Source organism: Myiozetetes cayanensis, unplaced genomic scaffold, assembly GCF_022539395.1.
Source record: "Myiozetetes cayanensis isolate MyiCay16 unplaced genomic scaffold, myiCay2020 scf32, whole genome shotgun sequence".
Taxonomy (NCBI): Eukaryota; Metazoa; Chordata; class Aves; order Passeriformes; family Tyrannidae; genus Myiozetetes; species Myiozetetes cayanensis.
Genome location: NW_026087544.1, coordinates 3,817,241 through 3,839,590, shown reverse-complemented (window position 1 = coordinate 3,839,590; position 22,350 = coordinate 3,817,241). Strand labels below are relative to the sequence as shown.

The 22,350-nt window shown below is 47.2% G+C and overlaps 1 protein-coding gene across 2 annotated transcripts in view; it reads right to left on the bottom strand.

Annotated features, from left to right (window-relative positions):
- Positions 1 to 21,851, bottom strand: part of MAGI3 (membrane associated guanylate kinase, WW and PDZ domain containing 3) — a 60,463-nt gene extending 38,612 nt beyond the window's left edge. For both annotated transcript variants that reach the window (XM_050327064.1, XM_050327065.1), the window contains exon 1: positions 21,530 to 21,851. In XM_050327064.1, the coding sequence (XP_050183021.1) occupies positions 21,530 to 21,851 (322 nt within the window). The remainder of the gene's footprint in view (positions 1 to 21,529) is intronic.
- Between the last annotated feature and the right edge of the window lie 499 nt (positions 21,852 to 22,350).

Below are 22,350 nucleotides of genomic sequence, written 5' to 3'. Positions count from 1 at the left end.
GCGAGCCTGGGAGCTTGAGACACCTCACAAAAACTAAACATAGGCTTGGCAAGGTCTAACTAAGCCTCTGGAAGTGAAAGAAATAAAGCACAAGAAGCAACAGGGTTTTGACACCACAACAGCAGATGGATCAAATCCACTGAGCAGGATGGAACGTGGAATTGTTAAGTTTGGAAAAGACCTTTATGATCATGAAGTCCAACCATCAACCCAGCACCACCAAACCACATCCTCCCTCAGGTGCCACATCCACACGGGTTTTTTTAAACGCTTCCAGGGATGGTGACTCCACCAGCTCCCTGGGCAGCCTGTTCCAAAGCTTTTCAACCCTTCCCATGAAAAAAATGTCCCTAAAATCCAGTCTAAACCTCCCCTGGTGTAACTTGAGGCCACGTCCTCAACGTGATCTAATGGAACCATCAGCCAGCACGGCGACCAGCGGGCTCCAACACGTTACAAGAGTGTGGTACAACAATCCAAAGGGTCAAAGCAACAATTAGAGTTTGTAATGCACCAACAAGTTAAAAAAATATTAAAAATAGAGGTTTGTTTTAATAATAGCACTTTAATAAAGCTTCTTAATTACGCATTCAAGGCCTTGCTGAGTTTTAATCAGTCTGCAAGTCACTACACTGCAGAGGCTGTCCGGGGTGAGTTGTATCTGTCACTGCAACACTTGTATTGTCAAGTCAAATACAGACATCACAGCCATGAAATCAGAGTCCTCTGTAGCTGTCACAGGTTATAATAATACATGAATCATTTAGTCTGCTCTTCATTGAGAAGTGGAGCACCAAAAACAAAGTAACATGAACAGTGGAGGTGATTTTCCTCGGGCTAACTATGGCTTGTTTTCTTAAACCAACAATCTCCCATTCATTCCCTTAAATTTACAATGTGAGGTTTTAATTTATTCACACTAGGAAAAAAAATGATTGAATGAGACAGCAAACAAACCCATTTGGTCTGGAAAACACAATTAACATATGCAACTGAACAAAACGTTACTCGAGTCCCCAAACTGTTCTAATATTAATGCTTCCCTTTGGAAATCCGCAGCTGATGCGCAGATTCAAACTCACTGACGTTTGGTAAGTGTGATTCCATGTCCCACCCCAACGAGGGGCTGCCCACAGGGCACCTGGGCAGGTTGAGCCGTCGCAGGGTTTGGCAGAAGCTGCCAGTCCTTGTGCTTGTCCTGACACAGCAGCACGTTCCAGCTGTGACGTACGTCTAACACACCAGATCTCATTGCTTAAGCACCGTGCAGCTCTAGAGAACGACACATTTCAGTCACATCCCCAAAGAAAAATGTCCTTGCAGCTGCTCTGCGTTACACAAGCGATTTAATCTGCTTGGGACTTGGCACTGCTTTCCCAGCAGAAGGGTACGTGTTCGCATGCCAAGACCTTTTTATTTTTGATTTCTTTTTTTTTTTTTTTGAGTGTTCTGATTAGAATAGAACTTATGCAAATCACAGACAGGTTTATTTTTAGCCTGCTTTCCATAGGAAGCAAGAGATGCAATTACACTGCGCGTAATTTCTAGGCCCACTAACCTATTTCAGTCTGGAGTTTGGCAGAGCAGGAGCCTGACAAAGACACTCTGTCGACAGAGGTGCTGGATGTCTGCTCTCCTGGATCAGACAAACCTCTTGGGTGACCCATCCAACATGGGAAACAGAAAATGTTCCCAGCAGAGGTGTCCTCCGGCTGCATTTGTGAGCGGCGGTGGGAGCTGAATCCATAAACCAATTTATACAACAGCAACTTGGGCTCCCAAATACCATCCCCAAACAACCCTGCTTTGCACTGCTTTCAAGTGTTAACAGCTCTTCTAACAGTGCAGTTCATTCCCACACAGAAATGTCACCACAGGGCTTTTAGGGCACAGAGCTCTGCTGGGCTCCTCAACCCTCTGTCACTGCAGGACCCCCTGAGCACACGGGTAAAGCAGCAATTCCTGCTCCACCAAACCAGAGCCATTATGCAGCTTCTGTGAGGGAATTAGAGCTTCCCAAACCGGCTTTTCAAGGAGCTCTGGAAATCCCAGCACTGGCAGAGGTGGGATGCAGCATTCCCGACGGAGAGCTGGTGCTTTTCCAGGGAGAGGCAGCTCCACGGCCGTGCCTCGCCACGCTCCCAAGGACTCACAGGAACCTGGAAACACCAACATCTACGTGCCAGGTCAGCACTCCTCTGATCAAACCCTCCGTGCCACAGCACTACTGGACTGCAGACATCTCACAGTTTAATTGGAAAACAACCCCCTCGCAGCGCTCTCCGCACAAACGGACAGTCAGCGAAATCCCTGGAACTCCAGATGTGCTCCGGCCATGACTAATGGCAGTGCCTGACTCACACAGTTCACACGGCAGCTCTGCACCCAGGGAGGCTCTACCCAGGCTGCTACAACCCCCCGCTAAGGACTGGGGGCACACCAGTGAGCACCACAGCATCCCAGTAAGGGCTGGGATGTCCCTGTGCCCGTGGGAACACCCCCCATGCAGTGGAGTCACTCCCATGGATCCCCTTTGGCACAACCACAGCTGGAAGGAAAAGGGTTCACGTTCCCCAGATTTTTCAGTGCATTCCTCAGCAAAACCAAGCTTGGCACAGAGAAGTATCAATGCTGACATTTTCAAGTGCTGGTACAAACACCACTGCAGCTCGTGGCTTGCCTGGGTCATGCTGTTATAATAAAAATAAGATGTGAAAAAGACTTCTGTCTGAAAACACAACCTACAAAACAACATTTAGAGTCTGTTGTGGTTAACTCATACCCTTAAGGAATCTCACAGCGTTTGAAATCTTCCCCAGAACAGCCCTGAGGACACACTGAACACCCACTGCAGTTTTACAGTGAGTGCATCCAGTTCAGTTTTGCTACACTGTAAGCTGAAGTATGAGAAAATTAGTCAAGCCCTACCACCACTGTTCAAAATACCTTTAAAATCTTCCATAACAGAAAATAAGGTAACTCTCTTTCACCTGTGTGATGCCATCCAAGTGTCTTATCCATTGTTTACGTGGCACTATGAGCCAGGAGACTCATCCCAGGGGTCAGGACCAGCAAAGCACATCCAGGGACACGAGGAAACTCCTGCCTTGCCCATGTTGTGTCACACCCATGAATCTCACTGGTGTCACTGCACAAACTCCAATTCTATCACAGCCCAATTCTGCAGAGGAGCTTGTGTTTATGATCTTTACAGCACACTGCTGAAGTAATCAAGTAAGAGAAGACCATTTCCCTATGTGTTAAGTTAATCATCATGTAATATTAAAAATGAACGGGATTTCTCTTTCCGCTTGCACAGCATATCCTGTTATTTCATCACTATTCATTTAATAAGATTTATTTCCAGTTATGGCACACAGGATTTTCAATTAACTATGAAATAGTGCCTTCTCCAAGGAGAGCACGTGTGAGGAGCTGGATGCCAAGCACAGAGGAACTGCTCAGCCTTTGGGATCCAGCTGCTTTCTAGTGAAGTACGAGCATGAGCTGGACTTGCCCAGGCAGTGCTGGCACATCCCATCTCAGCTCTTGGATCCCAGGTCAGAGCAGCCAGCCTGGCACAACTGCATCGGAGGTGCCAACTGACGAGCTCCAAACGCGTCCTGGGAGCGGTGCAAGTCATCCCACGGAGCCACAGCTCATCCACGGAGCTGGCAGAGGTGCTCACCTCCACTGTTTGGCACCACAATTGGAATTTCTAACAAACTCAGAGGCTGACAGACTCCTCCTCGTTACTGACACAGCGTTCCACTTGGAAATCCACACACCTTCCCATCACCAGTCTGCAGGAGAACATGTCTAAAACCGCCCGTGTCACCTGAGCAGCTACTGTGGATCTCAACAATCTGTGAGGTCCCTCCAGCCCAAACCATTCTATGAATCTAAATGTTAATTCTGTATCTTGTAAATACACCTTTGGGCTAGTAAATGCCCTTACATCCACGTGCTAAATGTCAGTGTTTACAATTTACACGATTTCTCCAAATTTGCTCTTCAAACTGTTGTCACCTGTGACGAGTAACTGGTCAGAGAAGCACAATTGTGTGTTTTGGGGGACAGCAGGGACACAAAGGGCATTGAAGGGGTACAAAGGGAAGGACAATGGTGTTCACAGCCCAGCACATACTCATTTAGTTCTCTAAAGAGAAAATAAAAAAGGCATTGCAGAAGAGAATCATTCCAGAGGGCAAGCAGGTAACTGCAGCCTCAGCTCTAAATTATATAGCCAGGAGGGTAGAATGATCTTTATCTTCCTCCTTTGTACTCACTCACCCATGGATACAACAATGGCAATGCCACCCCAGGAATGCAGTTAACCTTAGATTTTAAAGGTTAACTTTACAAGGCTGCACATCTTATTTTTGGCAGTTCCTGGTGGCCAAACACCTCCACGTAACAGCAGGTAAAAACCCCACAGCACTAATGATGACTCGCTTTTAATGACAGTTTTATGTTCAGGTATCGACAGTGCAGCTTTTCTGTCATTTAAATCATGATGCATCAGAAACCAGAAGTGTCATATTTTACGACTAAAGGGTTAAGGACTTCTAAATTCATCTCAACTGACCTTGGTGTGACTTTACCACAACACAGTCAGCTCTTCAGCAACACAGATGTTTGAACTGATGCTGCCAATGTTTTAAGCTCAAAAAATGCTCCTTTTTCTTTCCCCCAACCCCCCAAATTATTATTATTATTTCCCCATGCTGTGTTTACTGTTTTACATACATACTCTGCCTGCCAAGGAATTGTTAACTAATCACCATGAGATTCATTTTGTTAGCACACAGCTGGGTACTTGGTCATGCAACATCTGCTTCTCTGCATTTCTTCCCCTTCTTATCTCTCAGTAGTTTGTAAGAAAAGTGTCTCAATGGAGCATGTCAGTCAGTATGTGGAAAAAGAAGCTATTAAACTAACAGCTATTAAAACATAAACCTCCAGATTAGTAATGAGCTCAAAGAACCATCGAATATCCTGAGCTGGAAAGGACCCACAAGGATCATGAAGTTCAAGTCCTGGCCCTGCAAAGGACAGACAACTCCAAAATCCCATCACGTGCCTGAGAGCATCACTCTTACAGGATGGAAAACCAGCAGACAAGAGACAGGTAAAAGACGTTCCCATTTCCTCATCAGAAGCTTTTATTAAAGCTTGCTGCAACTTAGAAGGAGAATATAACCAGAATAAGGAATACAATGATCCTCATTAAAGAAATGCTTCTGCAATAAAGTGTTCAGAACATCAGCATTTGAGAGACTGGCAGATTAAAAAAGGGCAAATAATCCGTTCATTAAAAGGATAAATCTGGTTTTCATAACCAAAAGTTACTGAACATTAAAGAAAACTTGCTCTTTTGCTGTCACTTACCATGAACTTCTAAGCACAGACCACAGGTGAGTTCTGCAGCAGACTCAGTTGTAGCTGGCACGTGGGAATATTTGCTCAGCTATGGAGAGGTTGTTCTCTGTGGGAACACCACAGCTGCATTTCCAAGTATTTTTGACTTCAGAACAAACTTCTTCCACTACTCTACACTATAAACTAGAACTAGTTGAAGCAAAGAGCACTGAGAGCAACCCCATTTTTACTCCATGACTTCCAGCATAAAAATAACTCTCTGTAAGCCACATACAACCACACTTAAAAAAAAAATCTAAACCACCTGATTTTAGGAAGTCCTGAAGGGCCATGGCACAATCACTCGTGGCCAGCTTCCAAGCCACCCACTCTCCCTTCTCCAAGCACAACAAATGACCACAAAATAAACGTATCAGCAGTGATCAAGAACCAAAGTCTAGAGAATGGGGTGGTGAACAACTGCTCCCCAGCAGGTGTCTGCGACAACTGTCTGGCTGATAAGCTGTGAAATTCAGTGAGTAACTTGCACCAGTTGTTTTCAGCTTCAGTTAAGACTGCCCAGGGAAGTGTTGGACTCACCATCCCTGGAAATGCCCCAAAAATATGCAGATATGGCACTTGAGGACGCAGTTTAATGGTGAACGCGGTTGGTGTGTTGATGGTTTGATTTGACCTCACAGTTCTTTTCCAACCTTAACAATCCCAAGATTCTGTAACTTAATGTTTGCCCCCACAATTTCAGCACGGGGCTGATGCTGCAAGCAAAATAATAATGTTGTAAAGGCTCTGAGATAGAAAGGATCCTCAGTTACAATAATAGAAGTTTCTCTGCACTCAGAGCTCTCAGATTCCACTCGAGAAGCTGCCAGTCAGCGTCTTCATGCAGCTGTCTCCAAAGGCTGGAGTCATTTATATCTACTTAAAGAGCTCACTAAATTCAAGACTGACACAGAAATGGAATTCTCTTAAGAAAGCACTTCAAATAAAGAGACAGCTTTGAAGGCAAAGCCAAATCTAATTTCTGTTCTCGATTCACAATCAACCAGAAGGCGGCTATGGATGCACACCCCAACAGGAAAACCCAAACTGACAGCACAGAGTTTGTTCCTGCATTTATTGCATCATTCCATTTCTGTCATCCCTGTCTGACAGGAGAGGTTCTGCAGTAATCTCTCTGAAATGCTTTACCATCCCCAGAGCACAGAGCAGATAGTTTTGCTACCCACAGTAGATGGTTCTTATTAAAACGCTCCCTTTTCTCCTCATTTTCAGGATACACGAGAACCTGAAGGTAAAGAGTTTTAAAAGGTTTGTTTGACTACAAGTATATGATAGATACCCGTTTACCAAGATAATAAAACATACAGCTAGGTGATGAAAAATCACCCTGCGCCCACAAGAACTACATGGAGCAAATCTGACAGCAGGTACCTGTCCTAACCACGTTCATCAGCTCACAATACTGTGATTGCAATGTAGTCAAGGTCCTTCCCAAATCTACTCATCACACCAAGTCAGAACCAGGCAGCAATTACACAGAGAGCACTTGATTGTTACTAAACAAATCCATTTAAATTCCCAAATTCACTGTTCATTCCCCATTGGCAGCTCTACAGCAGCAGCAGCAAAGAAAAGCAACCAGACATCTTGCTGTTCAAATAAATGATGGGATGGAACAGAGATTAGCTTGTCTTTACCTGCCAGTTCAAATTCTTATTAAGAGACTAACGGGGCTTTCCTGAAGGCACTGTGAGAGCAGTGAGGTGAAGCCAAGGCTGGGCTGTGTGTGCAGCACATCCACACCTGCCCAGCACTGTGCTCACCTCGAGAATCCACAGTGCCTGAAGAGGGGCAACTGCAGCATCTGCTACTCTAAAAAACACCAGGGCCAGTCCAGCACACAGGTTAGGAACAGTCCTTGCACGGCAAAATTCCAAATATCCTCTGCTTCTCGACTCATTTCGCAGCAGCTCCGAGGTCCAGCCGAGCCCGCAGGCACCGCTCGAATTTCCCGTGTTTGAATCAGATGCACGTTGTTAAAAAGCAGGTTTTATTTTTACCTCCACTTGTTTGTTAAATACAGGAAAAGCCTCACACTTTGCATTTGAAACTTAAGAAAAGCCTCGCATTTTGCATTTGAAACTTCCACTGCCAGGTGACAGTGAATGCTAAATCTTTCCAGAGCACTGCAGTCTGAAGAGAGCGCCCAGTTCTCCTGTCCCAGTTTCAAATTCTTCAGACAACACAGAAAGTTCTGTCAAAGAACTGGGGTTTTGTTTGAAAACATTGGTTTTCTTTGCCATTTCCTTAATACCCAACATCTCTGCAGCCACGCACCAGGAAGAGCAGCAGATCTCTTAAGAATATAGTTCAATAGAAGAAAGAAAATCCGATGTATTTGCCAAGGGGCAATAAATAAGGATTTCAGAACAACAAATTTTATGCCGCCCGAAGGTGATTCAACAAAGCAGAAAGGGATTTAAATCCTTTTTCTCTTTGCTCCATCTCACCCACCATAAGAAAAAACAGCTCACAGAAAGAATTTCCTCATGTAAAAGCCCTTTTACTATTCCTACAGCATGACACTTCACATTACAGATTGGAGTTTGATGCCTGAATGGAAAAATATCCTATTTTTAGGAGACTTTTCACTGAGAGAACAGTTGGCAGGACTGAATACTTTGGAATTTTCCTGTGAATATCCTACACACACTCGTGTACAAGTAGAGACTGATGAAAAGGTTCATGAAGACCCCAAAGATCCCATCCTTGGGGCCACCACTTCCCCACGAAGGGCCACCAATGTCTGGGGAAAATCATTCCATTTTAAGCAGTGTGCAGAACCAGTGTTTAAACAGTGACCCATCCACACAGGAGTTTTCATGTTCATTCCAGGTCCCCTCCCTGGGCAAAGGCCAGAGGAAGTCGATAACCTCCTCCTTCCTACCAGACACACCTGTTCCACCTCTTCTGTTATGCAATTTGTGCTGAAAATCAGACCTGCTCCATGGCCACAGTTTATTAAATTTGTGTAAATCACAGCACTGTAACAGTGTTCTCCGGTCTCCAGAGAGTTCCAGCTCTCAGTATTTGGGATAAAGAACCACTGGAGTAACACAAGTGCTTCCAATGGTGTCAAACAGCTAATTATGGGAAAACAGCCTGAAACGAGGAGCTGTGCGAATCACCTATGCTCATGTTTAAAAAAATGTGCTAAAAACATTGTTTCAACAACGAAACCACTCCTGATTTACCAATATTCGTAACTCTGTGTTAAAACCACAACTGGAATTGAAGTAAAACGAAGGCACCCACCAGGACTCAGCGATGGAGAGATGCCAAAGGCCACCTGAGCTGTGGCCTCAGGGCATCCCACCTGCTCTCAGACACTGCAAAGGGGTTAAGAGACATCCCTGGCTAGGGAGGACCCGAAATATTTTGCAGAACAGGAAGACATAACACACAGTGCAGCGTAAACAACCCTCACTCCACCGCATTTATTCACTGTTCTGATGAACATTGAGCGCCCTGCCCTAATGAATGCCTTTAAGTACAAGCAGCATCTCCTAATGAGCATTAATTAAACTTTTCCAGCATTCTCTACCTTCACCAGAGAAAAGTAATTACTCACTGCTGTCCTACAGAGAGGGAAATAAAATCCACAGGATTAGGTTTTTTTAGACTGAGTAAGTAGGGCAGAGAGGAAAGCCTGCAATTTAGAGGCAAGTTGTGCAGCCCGTAATTCCACACGAGCGCTACTTCAGGCCTTGGATTGAGTAAAACAGTTTTGCTGCTGCCTGTAAATAAACCACAAAATGGGCTTTAATAATAGCACCAGGTCTGTCAAGGACGTTAACTATTTCGCCTTTTTCAAAATTCATGGGAGGACGCAGCACAAGCTGTTACCTCAGCTGTTCTGCATGGTTTAACCCCCAGCTGCACACACCCCTCGACAAAAATATTTCATTTATATATGTGGCATGTTTAATGCTTCTGTAATAAGCCATTTTAAAAAAAGTGTGTGCACGAGAGGCATCTGAAGACTGCTCACAGAATCATCACAGAATGGTTTGGGTTAGAATAATGGATAACAACTTCAATTTATTTAATACAAAATTGCTTTATACAGCAGCGACCGGCTCTCAACATGAAATAAAACCACAGCAGCGTCGTCAAACTCATGTCATGAGCATTTTTTTGCAGATGTCAAACACGACTCATTGAAGTGCACATTCCAAACATCATCTCCCAAGGAAGCACTGTCAACTCAAAGGAGAGCCAAGCCAATACACATCTCAAAATACTCCTCAGCACTGGAACATCACATTTGATGACTTACTGGTCCTTCCCCTCAGTGGCACCCGCAGTTTACACAAACAAGTTCTCCCTGCACCAAAGCATTTCCAATCTAATCTCACTGCAAAGAAGATTAGTGAAATTACTGAGAGATAATAGTTGCAGCAACAGAGGTAAAAATACTTCCCTGGCACTTTTGGTCAGCTGATTTCTGAGGAGTTCTTTAGACCAATAAAGGATGAAACAAGCCATTAAACATAATTCCCTGGGATTAATATAGGGCTCTGCCTCTCTTTTACATAACAGGATTCTGAAATTCCCCCACTCACCCACCCCCCAAAGTACATGCATTAGGAGGAAATCATTTCTACAAACCTAAAACTTTAGGGCTTAGTTATTTCCTGATAGTTCTGTGGTTTTAGAGGAAATAAACTGGATGTTAATCCTCTTGCATGTAATGAGTAGTACCAGCACACTCTGCTGCTGTTTGTTGCAACAAGGTCATGGAGAACCTGGCCATAAACACGGCAAAGTTGTGCATACTGGCAATGAAACCTCAAAGTGAGGGAATGGCTTAAGTGCTTTGGATGTTACTGTTGCCTGTTTGTGAAAAAAACTGTGTCAAAATAATTTTCAAATCCACGGAGTTAAAATCATAGAAAAATTTCACAGATTTCTCGCAGAAGTCGCAGCACGGGAGGGAAATACTTAATCAGCACATTGGCTTACACTGAGCTCAAATTATCTGTCAATGGGTTTATGCTCCGGTTTTTAATAATGTCAGGAAAAGAAGAAGTAAGTTACTTACACGCAGCTCTGTCCTCAGCTGCAGGACAGAGCTGGTGGGCAAAAGCAGCTGTGCAAACATCAAAAACAGGCCAGACAGAGCACAGTTCATTTTTGGTGAAACATTTAAGAGCAGCAAAGAGGTTTAAACACAGGCTTTTGCCACATAAGAATTGGTGACACTGAGAAACTGAGACCAACAAGTTGAAAGCAAACTGCTCTAGAGGAAAAACCACTTTCTACCCTAACAGTATTTGCACTAACAACTCAATTTGATAAACTACATCACTGTATCAAACAGTAATTAAGCAGCCACTTCAGATGGAATTTTTTTCTCTCATCTGTTCTTTCATCAACATGAAAGTAGATTTTATTTTAACATGTTTCTTCCAGCTGAACACAACACTGGTGTTTATGCCACCGTGCCCTGCTCTCACCTTGGCTGGGGGGACCCTTCGAGAGGACTCTGTGCCGGCATTCCGGATCCATCAGCATTCCATTGTGGCACTGAGCAGGACTGGGGTGACATCAACAGCTGGTTCTTACCCCATCATGACCATGATACAGAATTCCCACGTGGTAGCTCTGCACTCACCCCCCTGCCCACCCAGCCACGAGCTGCAGAAACACATTGAGAGGCCATTGCCGAGCCAAGGAGGGGGGATCCAAAAAGACATCCTGGAGAGGATTCCAGCTGGGCACTGCAGAAGAAACCATCCACCACAGACTCCCAGAGGCAAAGCCTGAGGCTGGCCATGCCCAGTGCCCACACCAGCATATCCCACTGTGCCCACAAGAGCTATGGGCTCTTCCAAGGGGCAAACAGATGGGAACTGGCAAAACAGTTCCCAAACTGCACGCCGGGCCCTCTCGTGCATGCTAAACCAGTCCCTATCACAAGGGACACAATCTGAATCCCAAAGCACAATAGCCAGCACTGAATTGCTCTCAAAATACAACTGTGAGGCGATCCGAGTCCAAGGGAAATTAATTTCTCCCTAAACCCTTTATCAAAAAAAACCCTCTGGCAAAGGCAGCGGGGGCAGTTCAGCAGGAACTCGGCACTAAATACATTCCTTTCTGTTCTCTGCATTCAAAGCCTGATCTACAGCCCAAACCACCCAGTGTCCACAGTTGTTTTCCAGAGCAGTTTCTGGCAGACAACTGCACAGATCTCCCAACTTGTATTTTCAAAATTCAAAATGGCCTTTGGTGTTCTTCCGAGGGCTGACACTTCATGCCTCCAACTGCATTCGATTACCAGGAGGTAAAAAGCACTGGGACATGCAAACCACTCATTTTTATTTCTAAGACATGAGATCTCTATTCATATTTGCACTACAAAGAAGTGAAATGCCTCATGGCCAGGCCTAAAAACGTGTGTGGGGTTTTTAGTCTGATGGGTGAGGAAGGAGCTGCTTCATTCTTTCAAATGACTACAATGTTTAGTCTGTGATGCACCTCAAGGTGAAAGCTTCTGAACAGTGTTTTTATGTAAACCTGTAATGGTCTGTATTCAGCTACTGAGTGTTGTAAATTGGCAAGCCAAGAATCCAAGACAGAGTAAACATTACCCTGATTCATAGGACAAGCTTGTCCTCACACCCTGTCTCAGAGTGCCACATTCCTCAGCCCCAAACAGAAACACAAGTCTATATTTATAGTCTGACAAAGGATGGGAAGACTGGAAGTGCTCAAGGACACACTGGATGGGGCTTGGAGCAACCTGGTCTAGTGGAAGGTGTCCCTGCCCGTGGCAGAGGGTGGAATGAGATGAGCTGTAATGTCCCTTCCAACCCAAATTGTTCTGCGATTCCACCATTGCCATGTTCCAACTTCACCCAAAAAGCCCAGGACACACTCCCACCTCAGCTGGGCACACCTGGAAGGGAGGAATTTCACCCTGGCAGAGGTGTCTGTACGTCCAGGGCCTCCACCAGCTCCTACCTGACCACCAAAAAAAGCTGTAAATAGCATCCAGTACATTAGAGAACCAGTCCCACACCTCCAGCTCCAAGGTACACTGGGATGAAACTGGGAAAGCCCTGAACATCTGTGCCTTCCCACACAGGGTTATTAATCAGCAGGTACAAGGCACTAGACCAGCCAGTGCTACAAGGCAAAGTTCAAACGACAACTGAGCCTTCTGATCCCGACTCCCGGGACGGCCTCGGCACGTCACACGCCTGAAGACACTTCCTGCTATCAGGAATTGCCTGCTGTGGGTTATGGGCTGGTATTTGTGCTGGGAGAGAAGAGCAACAAACTCCCTACCCTGCTCTTTTGTGCTGTTACTGAGTATCCCCCACTGATTTCCTGTGTGTCGTAATTCCACCTTTCTCTGTCCCACCACACAGGAGTTTTTCCAGGCCCGTGATCCCTTTCTTTGTATCTCCTCCACTTCTGTCTCTCTGGCACAAGGAGAACAGAAATCCTCAAAGCACTCCCCAGTACTCTCCCACGTTCCCACTGGATCCAACCATCCCCAAAGTTTTGTACAACTACAACTGTGGCTGTAGGCAGATTTTGGGTTAGAATCTCGTGCCAAGGCAAACCAGCCCGGATTTCGTGTTCACTACGTTCCAAATGCAGTGGATGTAAGAAGTGAAAGTTTCAGTAACAGATAATTCACACAGTCACGCTGACCCTGTTGATTGCCTTTGCCACCTTTCTGAAAGCATACTTCATTACTATGCAGATGGAAAACGCATTTCCAGGCTCCAAACCCCAGAATACTTCTGATGTTTATAGAGCACCCCCAATCCATATTCATCAGACACCAGCTGCCAGGCTGATTGTATTTATTACCAAAGTCAGTAATGAAACAGCACTGAAGTAGAACACAATAAGAACCACTACTCAAGTGTACCACGATCTGATGGGGCCACAATTCAAGCTTTACTTTTTATTATACAGGTAACTGAAGAGACATGGCAATTCAGAGCTTAAGTGATTCAACTTTTTAACTGTGTCTCGGGAAAATAATTTGCAATGGATCGAGCTTTACAAACTGAACTACCACTCAGCGAGCGAAGAGTGACACGGGATGGATAGTAAACACACTAGTGATTTTCAATTTGAAAAGTTACATTCAAACTGAGAGCAATCACCAATTCATAAAAAAATTACAGGCCTGAGAATCATACATATTGAACAGTAGCTCTGAGCAAGCTTTTGCTGAACGCAGCTCTGAGAACACGCTTTAAAAGCTCGCTGTCAGAGAGAGCCCAGAGTTATAACCAACAACCTGGGCACGCTTTGAAAATGAAATCACACTTCCACACAGAGCCACTGCTTTTAATGTGCTGCACTATGACACAAGCCTGAACAAAAGATTGCTGTGAATTGTGTTTTACATTGAAAGCTGCACTGAACTCCCCACGGGACGGGGCTGTGTGAAACCACCTGTACCTGCGGCTCGAACTGCAGCACTGGGGACAGCTTCACACAGCTTTTACACCCCTGGTTGCTACTCCCTTTACTCCATTAGTGCCTTTACAGTCTCCTTGACAATCACCCTTTCTAGGATGCTCCCCTTTTCACCTTAAGAACATGCTCTTGCTTTTAAAACTATCCAGCTCGGGATCCAGCCCATCACATCCAACTGCTGCTGGAACGCCACCTGGGAGCCGCTCCCACTCCCACTGTGACCCGCTGAGGGCCCAAAAAAGATTAATTTAACACAAATTCAAACATCAATTAACAACAGAGACGACGAGTTTCTTAGAATTCTGATTCTGGTGATGATGCAGCAGACCAATCCAACTCTGCAATCTTCCTACTGCATTTTCCACTCACCTTCTGTTCAGCAGAACTAAATAAGGAATTTACTTGCAAATACAAAGAGCTCATATTTTTCTTGATCCAAATCTAGTACTCTCAGGAATACTATGCTTTGAAGAAGAAAATTGTTCCTGTTCAGGGAACAAGAAGTGATTTAACTAACGGCCCATGAACGCGACAAGATAGCTCATAAAAGGAAGCATCATGAATTAAAAACAAGAACCAGAAGAATGAATTCAAAGACCTTAAAACAGAGCAACGATGAAAAACTACAGTAATTTTTTCAGCTGGCTGTTTGAATGCACCATTCTTGTCATATTTTAAGATTTTATTTTTTTTAAATTAGCTTGAAGCAGATGCTTCAATAATAAAGGAGCACACTGTGTAGCAAGTTTACAGGCATAGCTTATTTACTTCAGAAGTTCCCAAAAACACAGTTTAGTTTTGAAGTGTCTTTCTTTATCGAGGCAAAAATGAAACTTCTTCAAAAAAAATTAAGGGCGTTGTATCTTCTGAGAGTGATAAAACCCAGTCATTTTCTACAACCAACTGACATTTCATTAAAGCCAGCCAAGAACTGAAGAGCCATTTCTAGACAAAAATTATGGAGACGAAATCTGCTGTTGAAATCATGACTTCTAATAGAGGTTCATCTTTATTTCATTCTTGGCTTCATTCACAGAGAAGAGAAAGCCTCCTGCCATTGCAGACTAGCAGCAAAATTACATTTTCAAGGATTTTAAGTAAGTTCTCTGCTGGAAAAATGTCTTTCCAGGAACAACTGGAATGGAAGTGGTTGTTCAGTCCTGATTCCCCTAAAGGAGGGGACACAGAGAAGCTGGATTTGGAGAAGAACACCAACAGCACCACCTGCTCTGCCACCAGCTCCAGGTAAATGCCTCACTCTGCACTATCCTACAGGGTCTCTCCTGGGAGACATCAAGCTACGGAACAGGGAAGAGAATGACTCTCCTGAAGGGAACAAAAAAAGTACAAATTAGTCACAAAAGCCACATGAGGCCTCGTTATCATCTGAAACGAACACGCCAAGAAAGAACAGAATCGTTAGAGGGCATTTACGGTGTGATCATTAACACAGAACTCATCACAGTAAAATTCAAACAAAGGAGTGAAGGGGAAAGGCAACAAGGTCTATGCCACGAGCAATGTGTTTATATAAAGAGCAATATGAGAAGCAAGATTATAAATTACATGCACACCCTGGTACCCAGTGGTGTCAATGCTTGATAGTCCTCTGCATCCACACATCCCAGATGCAACTCCCAGCTCTCTGTGCAAGGCAGCTCTCAACCTGATGCAGGACAGCTTTAGAGAGACAAGAGCCTCCAGCAGAAAGCACTTCCCCTTCAGTTTTCTTTTCCAAGACAGCACATTTACCTTCTGCCCCACTTCATGCAACTGGGATACCCTGCACATTCACTGCAGCAGCCTTGTATGCTCTGAGCTTTTCTCAGTGTGGTAAAACGACTCCAACTTTCCTTTTCAGTACAGAACAGGTCGGTTCCCCGTGAACTCTGAAGCAGGGAGGGCAGTTCTCCACGGCAGCACCCAGCAGCCCCCACCCAACACCCACCGAGGGCTGCGCAGCTCCTCAGATTTCCCGAGTAACACATTCCTCTGTTCCATCATCCCGAGCTGGCCCGCTGCCAGCCTCCACAGAAACGCAGAATTAGGGTAATGCCTTTCCTCCGAGAGGCAAAATTATCCTTGTGTGTGTACTCTGATCTCTGTTTTAACACGGCACATTTAGAATTCATCCGATTTTGTGAAAACAGCCCGGGAGTGCAGCGCTGCCTTAATTGCCAAACACGCAAATGTTTACCCCCACACGGAGGCTTTGTACCCACCTCGAGCACAAGAGGAAATGTAAATGAAATCTCAGACACTCAGCTTCGAGTATTGTGTCTCAAAGTGCTGAAGCCTGATCTGAGTCACCGGATTCATCAGCACCGATTTCATCCACTCTGCTCCAGAAAAGGGACCCCCAAGCAGGGGTGGCAACATTCCCATTAACTCCTGTCAGTAATGGAGGCATTAGGGATCGACCACAGTCACGTGAGAAAATGCATCCAGCAATGAGTTGTCTCGTAAGCTTGTATCAGATTTGGATCAGGAAGATAAGGCCTTGCTGGCTTCCAGCTCCTCAAGTCCCAGGAGCATCAATCACATGATGCAGGGAAAGTCAGGCTCACAAAAGATGGGTTTTATACTGAGTCCATCCACCTGTCAATCCCCTCACCCTCTGCACTAATGCACCGCAACTCGAACGAGGCAGTGGATCTGAGGCAGTCAGAGATGTCACGTCAGGAAGCTGCAGGCAACGGTTGAGTGCACACAGAGCACAAACACACACGTCAGCTTCGGGCTGGGGAGTGTTCCATCCACCACAAAACACTTGAAGGGCTGAAAAAAGATCCCACCAGTTCTCTGGCATGAGCTGGGATTTCCTCCACGTGTCCCCCTGGGAAAAAAACCATCACGGCACAAACTGGCACGTACCACAGGCCAGGCAATCCCGACTGGAGACAAGGAACAAATGCCCCAGCTGGAGGAAGAGCTCCAGCTATGAGTGTGAACATCAACTGTGAAACAGATCTACAGGAAATCAAGATTTAATGGCTTCAGGAGCACTGCAAAAAAAGTTAGTTTGAAGACGACTTTCCATCATTTTAAATCATGCTGCGTTTTTGACTAAGGATCAGTTTTGACACAATGCAGCCAACGTGCATTCCTTCCGTAACCAAGGGACCAAACTATGTGCTCTGGAAGCATTTCTCAAGTGGAAGAGCTACGAGACTCTGCCCATTTCTTCCCAGATGCTAGTCAGAGTGGTCATGAAACCATAATAATTGCCACAGAGTAGCTGCATTCATCAAAGCTCCTTAGTTTGGAAGGAAAACACATTCCTTCCTACGTAGTATCTGGCAAGCCAGCCTGCAGAAAGAGGAACTTGCAGATATCAGTGGTTTTTCTTACTTTAAGCCTGCAGTCTAGTTTTGATGTATTTTGGCTACCATGCTGCTGTGAAGAAAGAAGACACTCAAAGTTGTATTGACGGGTATTTTAGCAAACAGGCTTGCCTGCCCATACAAACATCTTTCTGCCTAATTCTGAATCATCACAGAATCATCATCATCATAGAATGGCTGGGTTGAAAGGGACCTTAAATAACATCCAGCTCCAACTCCCCCACTACAGGCAGGGATGTCATCCCCGACATCAGGTTGCTCAGGGTCCCTGAATGCCACATGCAACCACAGATTCTGTGCAATCACAGAATCATAGAATGGTTTGGGTTGGAAAGGGACCTTAAAGCTCATCTCATTCCACCTCTGCCATGGGCAGGGACACCTTCCACTCACCCAGGTTGCTCCAAGCCCTCTTCAACCTGGCCCTGAACACTTCCAGGGATGGGGTAGCCATAGCTGCTCTGGGCAACCTGTGCCAGGGCCTCACCAGGATCACAGTAAAGAATTTTTTCCTAATATTCAACCTAAACCCACTCTCTTCCAGTTTGAGCCCACTCCCCCTTGTCCTATCACTACCCGTGCTTGTAAAGAGTCCCTCTCCATCCTTCCTGTAGCACCCTCATGTTTCCAGTGCCTCCAGGTACTGGAAGGAAAGTGGGTACCTTTAGAAGATGAACTTAACACTCTCACATAATGGATGTGAGTAAGCAAAATGTTTCCCTTTTTCCTTTACGGAAACAGAAGAACCTGCAGCAGTGCCAGCCAGTTACAAGGATAATGCCCTAATCCAAGTAACACCAGACAGGGAAGGTCCTGGAGCACACAGCAGCCATCGTTTGGATGCATGTAAGCAGGCGATTAGCTGGGAACCAGCACTTCCCGAGCGTGGCTAAAATACAAATGGACTCATTACACGGCGCCGGCCCCCGGCAGCCTCCGTGCACATCCATACTGATATCCCACTGCACAGGCTCTCTGTAGGGCTGCTTTTCTCATCTGGTCGAGATGATGATGAATTACACACAAATAGAGGTATGGTTATCATCTCGATGATCACCTAGAGTTTAAGTTCCATTCAGACGCCTCGGATCCCAGCATCGGTCCAGGTGCGCTGGCAGAGCTCGAGACCGGCCTCCCACAGACTTTGCTGTGTAAATCCCTATTGATACCGCATCCATGGATCTTCCAGCTATCCCACACACCTCAGGCCATCCTCACCTGGGGCACAACACCCACCCCCAGCACACGGCTCTGGTTCTCCCTCCTCAGCTAATAAAGGCAGAGCAAGAACGGAGAAGGACGAATTTCTTCATCAACAAAATGGTCCATCGTTTGTGATGTGCAGTTAACAGATGGCGTTCAAATTAACATTCATATCCTTCAAGTGTCTTATCAAACAAGCCTAAACAGCATCTTGAAATTTCCATTTTAAATTTTCTACGAGCTTGCGAGAAGTATCACAGACAGATTTCACTGCTGTCAACTAAAGCTGTTGCTGCCTTTAATGAAGGACTATAAATACGGCTTGAACCAAAGCAGTCCAGCTCCCCGACGTGCTGCTCGAGGCCAGCGGGTCACCTGCACAGGCTTCACCTGGAAGATGCAGCCAGCTCTTAAGCACCAAACCTGCCCTCGTGAAATGCTAAGGCAGGCTGTGAGCACCCCTAAAATTCAGCCACAAATTCCTCACTCTTGACCCCTGACATTGGATGCTCTCAGACTTCTGTCCCAATGGCACCCAAAGCTGAGGAGCAGTGGGGCACAGCACTCCATGCCTTTCAACATGATGAGGAAGAACGGTTTTGACAGGCAAAAAGCATGAAACGTGGGACCCTGAAGACCAGCAATGCAATTATGGGTCTTTGAGGATTCTGACACATTACAAGCACAGCAGGGACCACCAGCTCCCAAGCCCTTGCTCCCTTCACCTCCACCACCCACACGACCCCACATGTCTGTCCCAGATGCCTCCCGAAGTCTGGAAGGTCTAGATGGCTCTGGATCACAAGGGAAGACAAATTCAAAGTCACAGGTCTTTACAGAGAATGCCTTGTCAACAACTTTCCTAATTACATACACCCTGACTGGAAACCTGCCACTGAGCAGCTGTGGCAGCCTTGAAAAAAAAAAAAAAAACCTACCAAAAAACAGTATGTTTTAAAATACTGTATTTAAGGACACTAAGTCTAACACAGAGAATGACTACAAAAGTCATCTGATGTGGTAAATAAGCTTGCAATATGTTCCAGCACGGGAAAAATCGCTGGATCTGAAGATGCAGATTAGTGTGTTCCAAAAGTTACATAAAATCGGCACAAAAAAACGCAACTTCTCTTTTATCAACTCACCTAGCGTTGGGTTTACAAGCTGGGGATGACTATGCTAAACAGCACAGGTCCTTACAAGATCCCAGCAGCAGTTTCCTTCTGTTGAGAAAACCATTCCTCTATTTGAACCAGTTACTAACCCACAGGAGAATTCGGCTCTTATCTCTTGGCAGCCACACCACGCTCACTCAGCAAGAGCCTCGTCCAAGTCTCTGATACTGAAAGTCTGCTTGAAAATCCTCTACACCAAAAACGCTTGCATTTGATTAAACCACCCAGTGAACCTCCCGAAATTAAGAGACTGCCTTCTAAACAGCAGCCACCTCTCCTCATTGAGTGGTACTGATTCACATGCCCAATATTTTCCTTTTTAACCTGAGTTTTAACCAACCTGCTGGAATCGCCAGCCAGTTCTATTGATCTTCTGGACCCTTTTCCCCACTGGCACCATATTCCCCACCTCCTACCCCTTCCACACCACCCAGGATTGAAGGAACAGGCAACATATTGGCGTTACTACTTCATATTTGGAACTCCTCACAAACATCACCTGGCTCTCGCCATTTTCTACTATTAATCACACCAATTTCTTCTAAATCTTTTCTGCCAGTTTGTACAGTTTGACATCTCTGTTGTGGAAATTCCCAGTACAGGAATAACCCTATTTCCCTCCATAGTAAACACAGAACTCCCTTTGAACTATGGTTTCATCTTCCACAAGCTTTCTCTTTTTAAAAGAGATTATTATTTTCTATCTTAAACAATTTGTCCTTTTTTTTTTTTTTTTTAATCCTCTTATTTCACATCTAACTTGCAGCTGTTTGTTCTTTCCTATTTTCTCCATTTGGAGATCTCCACTTCTCCAATTTTGGAAAACAAAACATCTTTCAAAACCTACCAGGTTTATGTAGATGCTTTTAAGGTGTGTGTCTGTTTTTTAATTCAGCAATGACGTGAATCAGGACCAACAGCACAATCTCTATATGGGAGATGACTTTTCATTAGTGGTCAAACGAGGGAAATTCGATTTAAAATACCTATTACCTGAAGTCAAACAGCACCCAGCAATTATGAAAAAAGGACAAGATAGGTGTTCAGCAAACCAGCTCTGTGAGAAATACTACCGACTCCAGTCATGGAAATACTGAAATCCACCGGGATTCTGAGAAAAACAGCTTTTTCCCAAGACAGTTTCTCATAAGACATCAGGCTCACACCTGGAATACCTGACCAGGAAAGCAGCAGGTACGTCTGGAGCTCCTGAATCATTAGCTCGTGTGGCTGCAGGTGCCACTATTCAGCATTAATCTGACATTTGACAGGCACGTTGATAAAGAAGAATTTACCACAACCATCTGATACCACTAGCTAATTAAAGAGTGCTCAAAATTAACACAAACCCATAGAAAGAGAACAGGCGGGAGCTCACCCTGGGTGCTTGCCTTTGGCAAAACCCAGCAGGACGGAGCGATGGCACCAGCCCGGCCATTCCCCACTCACCCCTCCGAGCAGCGGGTCGGCACGGAAAACAACTCCGAGAGGACGCGGGGACCCTCCGGGGTGGAGGGAACACCGCACCACCACCGGATCCGAGGAGCATCCCGGGCGCGCACCGGGAGAGGCCCCCGGGCCGGGCCGGGCCGGAGGAGCGCGCAGCTCCCCGGGGCCACCCCGGCGCTGCCCCGGGACGGCGGGGCCGCTCCCCCCGCCCCGCCCCGCCTTCCCGGAGCCGCGGAAACTTTCCCAGCGCGGCACCCTCGCCCCGGTTGTCCCCCCCCAGAATCCCCCCCGGTCCTCCCGGGCGCCGCTCCCCGCCGCGGCCCTCCCGCCGCCCCGCAGGGCGCCGGCGCGGCCGGGCCTACGCGCGGCCGGCTGGGCGGCGGCGGCGGGAGGGCCCCGGTCCGGCTGGGCGGCGGCGGCGGGAGGAGGGGCCCCGGTGCGGCCCGCGGCCCCCGGGGCGCTCACCTGGGCGCACGGTCTTGAGGCGCACGGGCTCCCTGAAGTGCCGCACCACGGCCAGCGTGTCGCGGTGCGTGAGGCCGCTCACGGGGGTGCCGTTCACCTCCAGCAGCACGTCCCCCGGCGCCGGCGCCTTGCCCGAGAGCAGCACGGGGCCCTGCGCGCCCTCGCCGCCCGCGGGCAGGCGGCCCGCCAGGTACGGGAACTCGCCGCGCTCGGCGCCGCCGCGCAGCAGGTCGGGGTCCGGGCCCGCCGGGCCGCCCCAGGACACCACGCACTCCTGCACCTTGCTCAGCCAGTGCCGCTTCTTGCGCAGCGTCTTGGACATGCCGCATTACACGGGGCGACGCTGCCCGCCCCGCGCTGCCGCCGCCGCCGCCGCTCCCGCCCCGGCCGCGGCTGCCGCCCGACTGCCGCCCCTCCGCGCCGCCCCGGACACGCCCCCCGGGACACGCCCCTCCATGCCCCGCCCCGTCACGGACCGGACACGCCCCCTCCGCGCGCGCCCCCGGAACCCCCCGGGGCCGGTCCCGCCGCGCGCCCCCGGGCTCGCCACGCCCTGGACACGCCCCCTCCATGGCGGCCACGCCCCCAACGGCCACGCCCTCTCCCGTCGTGCCACGCCCCCTCCCCGGGCGGGGTCGGGACCGTCACGGGCGGGACCGCAACGGGACCGCACCGGGACCGCACCGTGTGGGCTCGGCCTCGGGCACGGACCCCTCAGGGCCGTGGCCCCCTCGCCTGGGAAGAGCCCCTCAGCCGGGGTCTCCCCTCAGCCAGGGCTGTCCTCGGGCAGGAGCCCCCTCAAGACAGGAGACCCCCAGGCT